Source organism: Mastigoproctus giganteus, chromosome 2, assembly GCF_048544385.1.
Source record: "Mastigoproctus giganteus isolate SK-2022 chromosome 2, ASM4854438v1, whole genome shotgun sequence".
Classification (NCBI taxonomy): Eukaryota; Metazoa; Arthropoda; class Arachnida; order Uropygi; family Thelyphonidae; genus Mastigoproctus; species Mastigoproctus giganteus.
In genome coordinates, this window is record NC_143576.1 from 196,444,702 (window position 1) to 196,459,079 (window position 14,378).

Sequence of the window (14,378 nt, forward strand, 5' to 3'; positions counted from 1 at the left end):
AACCAAGCTGTGTGTAATGCGGTCAGCAATGCAGGTATGGAGGTGATTGGCGTATCCAGACGCCTGATATGCCTTTCCATAGTGTCTAATAGTGCTCTATGGGATTGATATCGACGGAGTTCGATATGCTGATATGCTGGAAGTCAGATATGCTGATTGATATGCTGGAAGTCAGAACTGTGTTTCTCAAACCATTCCTGCACATCAAGTGCCCGATGGTTCGGCGCATTGTCATCTTGGAAGACACCATCGCCATTCGGCAAAAAGTGTAACAGTGGGGTGTACACAGTCAGCAAGCAATTGACGATAGCGGAGACCACTGATACGTTGTTCCACATGCACCAGGAGTCCAAGTTCCTGCCAGTGAAACATGCCTACCCCATACAACAGCCTCCACCAGCCTGCACTTTTCATACTATGCATGATAGATGAAGAGCCTCATGTTGTTTACGCCAAATCCGTACACGACCATCCACGGTGTGGAGTAAATAACGTGACTCATCCGACCAGCACATCTTCTTCCAGTCTTCTAACGTCCAACTTGCATGCTCTTTGCACCAGGCGAGTCTTTTACGCCGATGAACCTTGGTTAGGAGAGGATGCCGTTGGAATCGTCTGCTGGTATAACCCATACGTGCGAGCGTGCGACGCATGGTCATTCCGGATATTGTTCCTGGTTGACTCATGTTGTATTGGGTAGTGAACTCTTCAACAGTGCTGCGCCTGTTCGCCTGTATGAGTCGTCGGACCCAGCGCTCACCTCTAACATTAACCTTTTGCTGACCTTTGCAGTTTTGCCGTCGGGTCGTTGTTTGACCATTTTGACGCCAGTCCTGGTACACTTTAATTACAGCGGCCCTCGACCACCCCCATCTGTTCAGCCGTTTGGGATATCGAGGCACAGCTTGTCGAGCACCTTTATCTGTCCTTTATCAAAGTCGGTTAAATCCTTCCTTTTATCCATCGCGCTCGGAATTTTACTGCCTACTGAACCACTGACACCTTATCTATGCTACGTTAGATCGACTAACTCCGCACTCTCGTTCCTCATGTAGTCAAAGGGTCAATTCAGTTTTCATAGGGGTGGTCATAATTCAGTGATCACTCAGTGTAATATAATAATAATAGAATACAATACAAATTTACTGGGCTATAAGAATGTTGCATAATATACGACCAGGTAACCAGGATAATACATCACACTATCTTCTACACGTATTATCCTGATGAGTGTTTGGTAAAATTGTTCATTTCGAGCCCTTCTAAGTTTCTATCAATAGATCGTGAGTATATACATATGAGGTAGGTCTCCTTATCAGCACCCTTGTGGGTAGCACGGTTAGTAGGATCGCCGTCCTACCCACACCAGGTGGCAAAGATCTGAGTTCGAGTCTGGTCGATAACGTGATGAATTTTTATGAGCCTTTTTCAGAACGTGGCTTAGTTAGTCAGTCTCAGGCGAGGGCAGCATGTTTTTCCTTCCACAAACTCTGGTTTCGACCTCAGAACACACGGAGCATTATGGCCTTAGTCGCTGATGCTCCTAAAATCCTACTACAACAATCCTTATCAGCAAGTTACATTAAACAAAAGGAAATTATAAAGAAGGAACAGTTAAATAAAACTTAAATAATAATAAAATATTATTTAAGTTTTATACTTAACTAATAATAAAATAATATTACTTTATTATTACTTACTTAACTTAAATAATAATAAAATATTATTTAAGTTTTATACGAGTTCATTACAGTCCTGCTAAAAGTAACATCAATTGAATGAGATTTTATTATTACAAGTTCTATTATTTTCAATTGAACTTTATAAAAGTCAGACTAAACTACTTTTAAGTTATATTTATTTCTTCATAGGCATACGTAAAAAAGAAGTGCAGACAGACAATCATGTATTATTTTATTTTATTCATACATTAGGTAATAACATTTTTTGTAAGAAAGTAGATCATCCAAAACAATTCTAATCGCAATTATCGTTTTAGTAGTGTCCAATCTTTTCATGAGTGACGATCATATTGAAACATTCAGGCTAGGAGCAGGCAGTATAGAGCCTACAGGCGTATATGCTTACAGGGTTTACTTTAATAGCTGTGGTTTGAAATAGTTATGGCCAGCGGAATTTGTACCTTAATGTGTATACGAAAGGCACAACCATAATGGTCTCAGAAACAAATGATAATATTCACTTCATGTTTTCTAAGGCCGCAGCTGCCATTACTATTTTGAATACAGAAGAGAACTTGGAAAAAGACTAAATATTTCTCGCAGTACTCCGAGGGCCAATCTCAGCCCGCAAGCTGGACTCCACTGACAAATGCTTATGACGATTTCATTAACGACCATAGTTTCAAGGCTCAGAGTGGAAGTTAGAATGCCGTTCTAGTTCGTGATATGCATCTGTAATGTTATATATACGAGCTAACTGCCTTCTGCACGTATTATCCTGATGAGTGTCCTATCAAATTCTCCATTTCGAGCCCTTTCTATCAATAGATCGTGAGTAGATTATTTCACTTCATATAACTTAAGTAATCAGTAGTTGCTCTGTATTCATTTCTGTTCATTATTATGGTTACATCTTACTCAGCATTTACATTTTTGAAAAGATTTTTCATGAATTTATTACAACTGTTTATTCTATATGCAATTAAATTATACTAGTACAATAACGTTAATTTCCCCTTTTTTTATTCTAAAATCCCTCTTCCTTGTTCTCGTTTTCTTCCTTTTTTGTAATAATTAGACTTCTGAGATTTATCAGTCAATTAATATCAATAACCCTTATGAACAATAAAGCAATCAGTGTTAGTCACGTCAAGGGAAATAGCTAGTGAAAAGTAATCTGAAATCTCTTCTCCATAGATTCCACGATACCAGTGCAAAGCACCCTGGCTGTTCTAAGGAAGTCACCGACTTAGTGCGGTGGTTTCCCCAGCCATTCTGTGTTGCAGGATGTGTTCCCGGGATGATTTTGATACTATGTGGGCTGAGAAAAAAAAAAGCCGCAATAAGTCACGGGATAACCCCCCCCCCCACACACCTCCAAATATTCATCACATAATAACAAGAGAAGATAGCAATGCATGACAGATTACAACTTTTATAGACACTGGGATTATAAAGGCTATATGATAAAAAGTATCAATAATGTCATTGCATAGTCTTACCATGAAAATATCTTTTGAGGTTAAACTTTAAGGTCCTTGGGGGTAGCACAGTTGGTATAATCACCGTCCTACCCACACAGGATGGAAAAGATCTGAGTTCGAATCCCCTGTCAATGACGCGAAGAACTTTTATGGGTATTTTTTGCAACGTGGCTGAGTTAGTCGCTCTCAGACGAGGGTAGCATGGTTTTTCTTCCGGAAAGTCGGGATTTTTGAGCCCTTCTTAGTTTTGCTATCAACGGATCACACAGAAAACACATGTTACATACTGCGCAATATGGCTTAAATTACTGATGCGCCTAAAATTCTGCAACTACATAACTTTTAAGGACTACTATCTCTAATTTTTGACAACTGCATTTTTTTAACAAACTTGCATTTCCGAAAACGAAAGATTATTATTATGCAACTTAAAAACTATCTAACCATAAAAATAATTTTTTTGAATTAATTTACGAATGTATATTTAATAATTTTCCTCATTGCTTAATAGTATATTTAACACTTTCTTAATTCCATATTGATGTATTATATTTTCTTAGATATTATAATAAATTAGGTCAATCAGCTTGGGTCACGTCAAGGAAAATAACTACCAGAAAGTCATTTTTATTAAGGCTGTAGCTGATTTAATGTTTTAAAAATATATTCTTCAAGTATCGGTATATTTTCCTAGTTTTCTATATTTCTATTACCTTGTTTGTCTTTGGTTGAATTTGCAAAGTGGCCCAATATTTTTGCAACTTAAAAACTATCTTTTTCAAATATAGTACTGGTCTAATACTAAAGAGTCTTAACTAAGTGAGGTTTTCTCCCTTCAAAATATGTGATTTTTCTTTTCTCCCTTCAAAATATGTGATTTTTCTTTTCTCCCTTCAAAATATGTGATTTTTCTTTTCTCCCTTCAAAATATGTGATTTTTCTTTTCTCCATAAAAATAACCATGTCTTTTTAACTCACATTTCCATTGTCCGTATAAGAATTTCCATTTGTGTGGAAAGCAATAGGTTAATAATAATAATACATTTATTGTTAATTTTGTATACACATTAGCAATGCAGTAGTCCAGTTAGGGCAATGGTTTCTAAACTGGTATCGCAAATGTCATAAATGGGGCACGGGATAGGGAAAATTCCACTGAAATAAACGGTAACCGTACATTTTATAAACAGTGTTTTAATTTTCTTTTACATAAAACTCTTACATTTCTTAATTAATTGTAAGAGATGTTGTAATCACTCAAGTTAGTAAATTTATTTGGTCCACGATTTAACTGCCTTTTGTTATTTATAAACATAAATTAACAATTTATTATTTTATTATGAATGCATGGCTAAAAAACATCTTGAAGTCCTCTGCATGGATGTCTAAGTTTTAAAATGTTCTGTTTATACTCCGTAATGACCACATAGTTCTGAAGAGTTTAAAACTTATCATTTTTACAATAAATACAATAATTAATCGTATTTAACAACCACGTGGACGCAAACCCTTTAACAAGTTTACTACAGCAGCAACAATTTTAATATAAGCTTGTGCCCTAACCACTCGATTACGTCAGGGTATTTTTTTTTTCCTTAATGTTTGCTGAATTTTTTTAGTTACTGCTTCGAGAAAATGGTTTAATTTATAAGAATTAATTTAATTTATGGTTTTCTATGACGGTTGTGGGATTACTGTTCCATGTTTCAGAAAAATTAATTGGCAGTAACTTTAAAATAGCCTTTAAGCCCATAAACCAAAGCCGATTTTCCTAAGAATAATTATAATTATTTTTATGCATACTGGGAAGATATATCTATTATGGTAGAAATTTTAAAAAAAAAATTCTTTTAATTAAAAAAATCTTCTATTTAACTGAACTGCTTATTCATAGAATCCATCCACTAAAATAGTGCATTTATATTAGTTCCCAAATACTGATATTTAGAAAACTGTCAGCAGGGGTTCACAGTTGCACTTAACCTAAATGTGTAATGGAGACACCTGCTCAAAAATATAATTTTGGAAACCAATCCGAAATTTCTGAATAATAACATTTTATTATACACATATACAGTGGCAGATATGTTAAGGAGATCAAAAGAATTATTGATCTCAACAGATTTGCCAAAACAATAAAAATAAATTAATAAAATAAAATATATAAATATTAATTTGGACCCTCTTCATTATAAAAATTAAGTTTCCAATCACCAGAGAAGTCATTATCATTATGTCAGATTCATTACATCGTTATATTGCTTATTAATCTTGCTGAGTAATAGGCAATATTACATCGTTATATTTCTTATTACTCAGCAAGATTTCTTAAAAGTGTAAAATAGCCTCTGTTATTACCTAATAAATATGAAAGCGTTGGCTTCCAATCTCCTCCTCCCAGAAATGTGTGTCGTGTCGTGTTAAGATCTAAACACACTGCATGCTCTCATTCCATTTTGGAACACTGACTACCCAGCTATAGTTATAATTAATCTATTAATTAATTTTCTGGTTATACTCCAGGACGACCACACGGTCAGAGGAGATCACAAAATATAGAGAATACAAGAACAGCATTGTATTTAACAGTCAAGGGCTTGAACTCCGATCACGTGTACTTATGTATCCTCGTAAGTACACGTGACATAAGGCTATGGCGGCCTTATTTAGGTGTCATATGAAATAACAGAAGTACTATGTGGAAAGATACAGTTGATATCTATGTTACATCTAATTGTAAATGGGATTTCCTCTTATATTTTTGCAGAAAGAATATTTTCTCTGGAATATCCAGAATAAGTCAGCCAATAGTGAGCTTGGACTACACTTGCACTAATATCGCTTTTCCACTAGGATATGATTCAATGTCTTGGTGAATTGGTTCGCCGTGATGTTCGTTCAAACACCAAAATTGTGAAAGAAATCCACTCAAGCAGCAAAGGATTTTAGGTGTCGATATACCAGTGTACTGAACTCTCCGATTTGATATGATAATTCGGTAAATTTAGCTTATTCTATGATCAAGTCTTGTGGGATAAAAAGCCTGCGTTTTCGAAAGAAAAAGATTACAGATATCTTCGCGGGTAGTAAATATAAGCTGCAGTGGAAGCTTTCAAAGAAAATAACATAACTTTACTCCTAATTAAGCGGTTAATATGAACATAAAATAACATCATCTTAAACAAAATAAATAAAGTATAATGTTAAATGGAAGTCAGTATTAGAATTAGTATAAACAGTGGCAAATGATGAAAGAAAGCAAGCGTATAAAGCATCAGTCAAAAAAAAACTTCCCACATCACCTGTCCATTCCCTCAAATAATTTGTCTAGTTCTTCCTTGAATTTATTGAAACTACCCACCTCCACAACAACAGATAAATGGAAAATATGTACCAACAATCGACCACTCTGCACATCCTACAACCATCCTTCCTCAATTTGAATTTATGCTCCCTCAAGTGTATATTTGAGCAAGAGGAAGAATGCAATAGGCATTGAGCTTGCTCAATCCATTCAAGCCTTAAACTCCTCAATCAGATCACCCCGCAGGTGCCTAGTCTTCATACGCTGTAATTTGCAATACTGAAGCCTTTCTTGGTAACACCACCCTTTCATCCCCTTTACCAATCTTGTTGCCCTTCTCTGCACTCTTTCCAGCAGTTCTACATCCTTCCTAAAATGAGGCCTTCAGACCAGTATGCAGTACTGAAGATGCGGCCAAACCATTGCCTTGTACAACGGGATAATCACCTTATCTCTGCTAGCAAAGTACCTGTTTATCATTGACAAAGTCCCATGAGCTGTCCTTGCAACCTGTCTGCATTGATCAGAGAAATTCATATCTGACTGCACAATTATCACCAGGTATTTCATTTTCCACTACGGTGAGTGTAGTACCACACAGTTTGGTATTAATTTGGGATTACTACTAACCATTTGCAGTACCTTGAATTTGTCCATGTCCTGTATGCATGAACTGCAACATATCTTCACGTAGCGATCAAAATTAGATTATAGTAAGATCAAATAAGTTCTTGTAAAATATTTTAGTGAACGAAGAGAATATTCATTTGTGTATTATGAAATCTTTAATGACAGATTCGGTGGTCTGACGACAAAGAATTCTCTTACATGATGAATTAATTAATTTATCAAATTATAATCAAAGCTTATTTAAATATATCATATATTTTTGATTATGTTTAAAAACGTATGTCTATGATACATCAAAACTATTTAAAGAAGTATGTGAATGAAGGAGTATTGATTTGTTCGTTTATTTATAAAATAAATATAAAGAGAAATATAATGTTGAATGTTGATGTTAAATTAGCTTAATTATTAATTGCTATTCTGATTTTTAAAGCGCGTTTCACAGAAATTGAAAAATAAATAAATAAAAAAGAAATTTCTATGAATACATATGTTAAAATAGAAGCAAGTTCATTATTACATCTGGTGGTTAATACCCCAAGCGATTTCGAAGATTTCAGATAAATAGTTAGCACATTGATACCTTAATGCACCAGGTAAATAACCTGTTGGTAAATTCAGCTGTCTGGGTGGGAAACTTTCCCTAGGGTTAGGATTAGCGTCTCCGGTGTTTCGTCCCTCCCTTCCTCCTGCCCTTCTCATCACTTGTAAAGCATCTACTTCAATTGAAGCCATGATGGGTGTCTGCAAAGCGCAAGGGGAACGGCACAAAAACAGCAAGACACACACGCACACACACACATACAAAAGAATGCTAAGACAAACAGTGGGATACTGTAAGGATTTCATAAAATCAACGCATTATTTCAAAAATATCGGAATTAGTTAACAACACTTCTGAATCGACTAATTTGTAAATCCATTGTCAAATTCATTATCCGAAATAAATCATTAAAATCAAGTTGCATCACAACAAACGATTTTTACTTAAACGCCTTTTAAGTAAACATTGTCTTATGAACTGTGTACTGCAGCTGAATAGTTTGAGTTGTTAAGTTTTGTAACGGAAAACTAAAACTAACCTCACTAATTATAAAATTAATTGTCGATCAATAGGTTACAATATTAATTGGAATTATAAACTGCTTTAGAAATTCGTTTACCTAATTTTGTTCGGACAAGAGGAATAGCAGTAGTCACATTAAATGATGATCTAACAAAATGATTTTATTAATTCCTTCATAAAGAAATAGAGACATTTTTCACTTTAAATGTTAAATTTCCGAAGAACAAAATCAAACTGTGCTCATCTTTTATTTCAACCGATTTTGAAGTTTCTTTATAAATGGCGAAATTTAAAAAATTTTCAAAGTCTGCATCTAGAAGGGAACGCTGACCAATCCGAAAATTATCCCATCATCAAAAACAATTATCAGTAAAAATCGCATTTGTCATGACATTTCCCATTTGGAAAATAGGAAATATGGTGACAAATTTATGTATAAAACATATTTATGATAAATTATTTAAAAACCTTTTGGCGAACCAATTAAACCCACTCTCAACAAAAGCAGAAAAACAAAAAATCAGCTGAACAAATCTGCCTTTTTCTTAGGCAGGTTTGAAGATTTTGATACGTTTTCTTTACAGCAGGTATCTGTTATGAAGTTTTGGCTCTTACAATAGGGTTTGACTATATGTTAAATCGTTTAAAGTATTAAATATTATCATTATAATTTCAATTCAAACAGTTCTATTTCCAAAAAAAAAGTTATATGGTTATCTCTTTTTCGAAATATTCAACGTTTCATATAGATACTGTAGTGACTAGCTATTACTAATGACTCTATCACCTACAATAAATCTGTGACCTTCTTTTTCAGAAAATGTTGATGTTATTACTATTTGTCATACGTAATAAAATATGAATAATAAAAACAGTGAAACAAATAAGCTTCTATTTCTGGGAAAGTCGTCTCGAAACTTTAGCAATTATGAAAAATTTATTCGCTGCTTCCTGAAAAATTCAGTGGACAAATGAATACTCTTTTTTTCATAAAACTAGATTACAATAAAGATTAAATTTAATTAATGGAAATATTTTTTATTAATAAATACAAATGCAATTATAATCTCTCAACCAAATCCGAAGCTGAATATTTTGAGAACAAATAACAAAAAAAAAAAAAAAAAAAAAATTAGGCCTGCATTTCAACTCTGGTTTCTGTTCAAAATTCAAAAGCCTTAAATAAATGTTTCAAAAAATAGAATAATAATACGGGGCAGATATGCAGAGAGGAACCAAACCTGTTCATGGGTAATGAAGTTAACTTATATTTACACATCCAACAGAGGAATTGTGATGAGATTTGGAGATAAAACTTTTCTCAAGTTATGTCATTATCGAGTTAAAAAGATGCGTATTTTAACTAATACTTAAATAACGTTGATAAATTAAATAAAAATAAGAGGAAATTTTTTTAAATCGAAACTACTCTTTGCAGCTAAGTACAAGCGCTGTTCCTTCTGTTCAAGAAGAATGTATTGCTGGTCGTTGTCCTATCCGAGTGCAATATCCCTGATTTATCTCTGTGTTCTGCTTTCAAGTTTTAAACCTATCATTACAATTTCAGCTCGAAACGGGTTCTGTAAAAGATCTGTTCAAAAATCTAGTTATACAACGGCAGCAAATCGTTATCATCTGCCTAGTATTCGGTTTTATATTTATGTCTGCATTCTGAGTATGGACAATACTCAACAAAACAAATTTTCACAGGTGGAATTCTCTCGAGTTAATTAATTCAAGCACCTGGATAGAACTATAGTATTTAAATTTTGAAATCGCCTTAATGATAAAAGTACACAAAATAAAACGAATTCTGGGGTTTTTATTCTTTTTTTTCTCCCAAATTTATAAATACGGCTTGTCTTTTTTTTTTTTTAGTCCGTTGTTCCTTGAGTGGAGCATGAGATCCAAGGTCGTCTATCAGACTAAGTTCCCCCACCTCTTCACCCCTCGCTGACGGTCCACAGTGGAGGCAGGTGAGAATAGCTGTCTGAATACCCTTGGGGGTTATTTCCCTCTCTCTCCAACCGACGGTACTCTCTCACCATAAGAACAGAGGTAGACAGGTTAGTATGAAGTAAAGAGAAGAGTCCGGTTTCGCAACTGACATACGAAACACGAACCATGCATATGTGTGTGTGAGCGCGCGACTATATAGATCTGATTTGCTTTGACAAGAATCCTCTCGTCTTATGAGGTATATCGCGTCAATAAACGTTATGCTCAACCCAGGTGGATATTTCTTACTCCTTTCACCTTTACTCTTGTTATCTAAATCGAAATGTTTTGTAAATAAGACGCAGCGTATATCTTTAGTTGCTGTCTTCCAGGCTGATAAAGAACTTCACAGATACAGTTATAGTGAATGCACTTAAAGATAACCGACCTACGCTTTTACACTTTGTTCTTATTACATGTGTAGAGAGAGAGAGAGAGAGAGAGCGCGCGCACACACACACATATATATATACACATATCAGTTTATTCTGAGTCTAAAATTTCCAAAAGATAGGATTTCACAATTTCTCAAGTCCACAATGTTTCCTCTGACATATAGATATTATCGTTAGTGTCAAGTTAAAGGCGATATGCAACTTACCTTAACGCCACAGACGATCGAGGCACTTCACGTGATTTCATTCAACCCTACCATACGGACGCGTTACTGCTAAATCCCCTCAATTAACCCAGACACAACCAGAAGAGTTAAAACTACACTACACATTACCAGGTAAGTATGTTTAAATGAAGATAAAGTAAGTATCCTAGAAACACACACACACAACTTTCGTCCCAGATCCGAATCGAGCCTCTCTTACCTTGCTGTTAGTCAGGTCCACCACCAACCAGGTAAGCAGCACGACCTCTTGTTCGTCGCTGCCGAGCCCGTCGCCGTGTAGGCCCGCCGTCACCACATACACCACCACCAGGTACCTGGACGCCATACCGACAGATAGACAGACAGAAAGAGAAAACTAACCCCTCCCCAAGTGATACCTGGACCAAGATCCCCGCCACTACAACCCGAAACGAAGCGGAATCGGAGACTGCTGCTACTTCACTCCCTTCACCGGCGTAGTAATGACATGCGACGGTGCATACAAACACACAGACAGAGATACACACGCACACACACACATACGCGCGCGCACGCACACATACATACATACACACACACACATGCACTAACAACACGGGCCTATTTGGATAGCATCAACGAGACGCCCGGCTTCATCGGGCCGGCAACTTGCCATTGGCCAACACACCTGAAAACGTGGCACCTCTGTATGCGTGCGCAGGTACGTCCCTGGAGCTACAGGTAGTTGCAGCGTCACTCGCTTATCTTGTTGGACAGAGGCGCAACTCGCTAGCCCCGCGGCATTCGGAGTCAGAGCCCACATAAAAAGTCAGGAACGAAAGCCGGTTCAACAGGTTCCCGTCTAGGTCCGGTGGCTGGGAAAAGAAGGTGGGCGCCACAAGGACTCGAGCCAAGCACTGACCCCACCACCCGGATAGGACTGGTCATTGGACTCCTAATATCTCCATCTGGTGTAGGTCAAATAAGAATATATTGTCTGTGACGTTTTATCTTACAGAATTTGAATAAATTTCTTCATTATTTCGTGCGATTCGCCCTTTACTCGAACAGCATGATGCAACGACACTCAAGTGAGCGGTGGACGGACTCAGTTTATTAAGCAACTCATTAACTTTAATGGAAACATAATTAATGCTAATTGCATTTCATTGTGCTCAGGCGATTACTGTTTACAAAATATTCTTCAAGGAAGCGAATGTTATGGAAGGAGCATTAAATATCATCCATTTCCTTCTTTTCTTTTGCAACTTCTTTTCATTTGAAACTAGAAAAAAACAAAAACAAACGCGCGCACTGCATTCAGATAAGCTCCACAGCTAGAAACATCCAATAAAATGAGCTAGAAACTATTCAACGTAACAAAAAGCATCCCAACTCTTTTATTTACATTACTTTAAACCGATGTTTTGTGCCAATCAAAGACTGAATAATGCAGGATAGATAAAAATAACTTTATCACAACTTTTCCAATGTATTTTAGGTACGTTTCTCAGCAATGCGATAGTTTCTATTAATTCCTTCATGCCTGACCGTACGCATTTGCTGCTGTGACTGAATGGACCCTGACAAAATTTGGTATTATATTCTAGGACATTTGGTAATTCTAGGACAAATGAAAGATTTCATAACGTGTTCAATCAAGTCTATTGGCCGACCAACTGGACTGATATTTTAGAAGTCATTTTTATACTGACTTAAGGCGCATCTACTGTGCTGTATTTTAATAGAGATAGAGTTCATAAAGTAATTTGTGAATGGCGCACAATTATAAATGTGGCACCATTCACAAATTACTTTACTCTCTTTTTTAACTGCTCCCTTCCACCTGCAACACTTCAAAACAATAGCGTTGTTCCCTGTCCCATCATTGCTTAACGAAATACTCCAGTTCAAAGGACATTATTTTTTATGGAAAAAACTGTTACATAACATTCGTCCAACTACCCGCGTCCCACCCGTAAAGTGTGGCAACGTTTAATCTGGTCCCACCTTCTCCTCCTCGCAATAGGTAATTTATGAATAGCTCGTACAGACAAATTAGACACCTGCAGAGCATTTCATTTTATTCCCTTGATTTGTTAAAATTTACTTTTAAATTGGTTTTAAATTTATCAACTTTTCTAAATGATAAATCCAATTTTACCACAGACTTGAAAGTATATTCACCATTAATGTTTAAATCGCGTATTGTTTCTACAAATAACTTCGGTAATTAATAGATAAAAATGAAAATAATAAAAATAAGTTCATTACGTAGTCAAACCTTCTGATAACAAAGATGATTAGGAATTGTTCATATAATAGAAATAGGAAGGTAGAAATAAAGATTACCAATTGCTCTAATACACTGCTCGACAAAATTAACAGAACAAAATGTTTGTCATCAACATTTTATTGTGAACAGTGTCGCCGAATGCGAATATTTGATAAAACAGGCATCCTAGTATGCAAGTTCCGAGTATCCAATAGAAATCGATCTACCACCTTACAGCACATTATGTAAATTATTCATGCACACAAAAATATGGGTTGCAACCCACATCACTTCATTCCCGTTTTTGCTTGCTCAGTGGGATAGTCCAGTACTCATATCTCCAGTACTCAGGATGGCAAGTCATCGTCATTTAGATGATTCTTTGAGATGGCGGGCCATTGGACAACTTCATGCCGGGCAGCCGGAAGTGGCACGTTGGCTTAATGTGTCACACAGTATCCTCTCGGCAGTATGGAAGCAGTTTCGGGTCACAGGAACCATTACAAGAAGAGATGGCCAAGGTCTCCCTAGGGCTACTTTGATGACAGGACATCGTAGTACGATGTCCTGTCATCAACGGTCTCTTGAGGTTGCTGCGGCCACGGGGGAAAATATTTCCAACCGGACCGTGTTAAGAAGGCTCAATCAAGTGGACTCTACGCAAGAAAGCCAATGGTTTGTACCCTATTAACCCCAAACTACCGCAGAGCTCGTCGAAACTGGTGCCATCAACATGTCACTCGGAGTACTGACAAATGGAGTACTATTCTTTCTCCGATGAGTCCTATTTTAGCCTACCAACAGATTTTAGACGTTATTTCTTCTGCTGGAGACAACAAGGGATGCGGCACCATACCTCCGACAGCAGAGAAAGGATCACTGACGGTGGCAGCGGTGTTTTCGTGTGGGGCGGAATAATGATCAACAGCCGCATCCCTCCTCATGTTTTTGATAGGAGCCGTAACTGCGCAGAGGTATCGAGAACAGATCCTCGAACCATATTTGCGAATTTTCAGGGATGCGCTTAACCCAGATTTTCTTTTCATACACGACAACGTCACTGCACATAGAGCTCAAGTGGTGGAGGAATATCTTGAAGCTGAAAATATCGAACTATGCCATGGCCAGCAGGATCACCAGACTTAAATCCAATCGAACATGTGTGGGGAGCCCTTGGGCGTGGCATTGCATGCTGATAGCCAACTCCTCGGTCACTTGGGGAGCTAAGGTCTGTGTTGGTGGAAGAATATGATTTGTTGCCATAGAATCGTATAGATACCCTTATATCGAATATAGTTCATCTCTGCCAGGCCTATTTATCCGTTGGAGGGAATCATACGCCGTACTGATGTCATGTGA

At 36.6% G+C, this 14,378-nt stretch overlaps 1 protein-coding gene across 1 annotated transcript in view; it reads right to left on the bottom strand.

The window, feature by feature from the left end:
* fus (epithelial splicing regulatory protein fusilli) overlaps positions 1-11,339 on the bottom strand; it is a 169,795-nt gene extending 158,456 nt beyond the window's left edge. The window contains exon 1 of the mRNA XM_090389689.1: positions 10,986-11,339. Within this exon, the coding sequence (XP_090245815.1) occupies positions 10,986-11,111 (126 nt within the window). The 5' untranslated portion in view covers positions 11,112-11,339. The remainder of the gene's footprint in view (positions 1-10,985) is intronic.
* Positions 11,340-14,378: the final 3,039 nt, after the last annotated feature.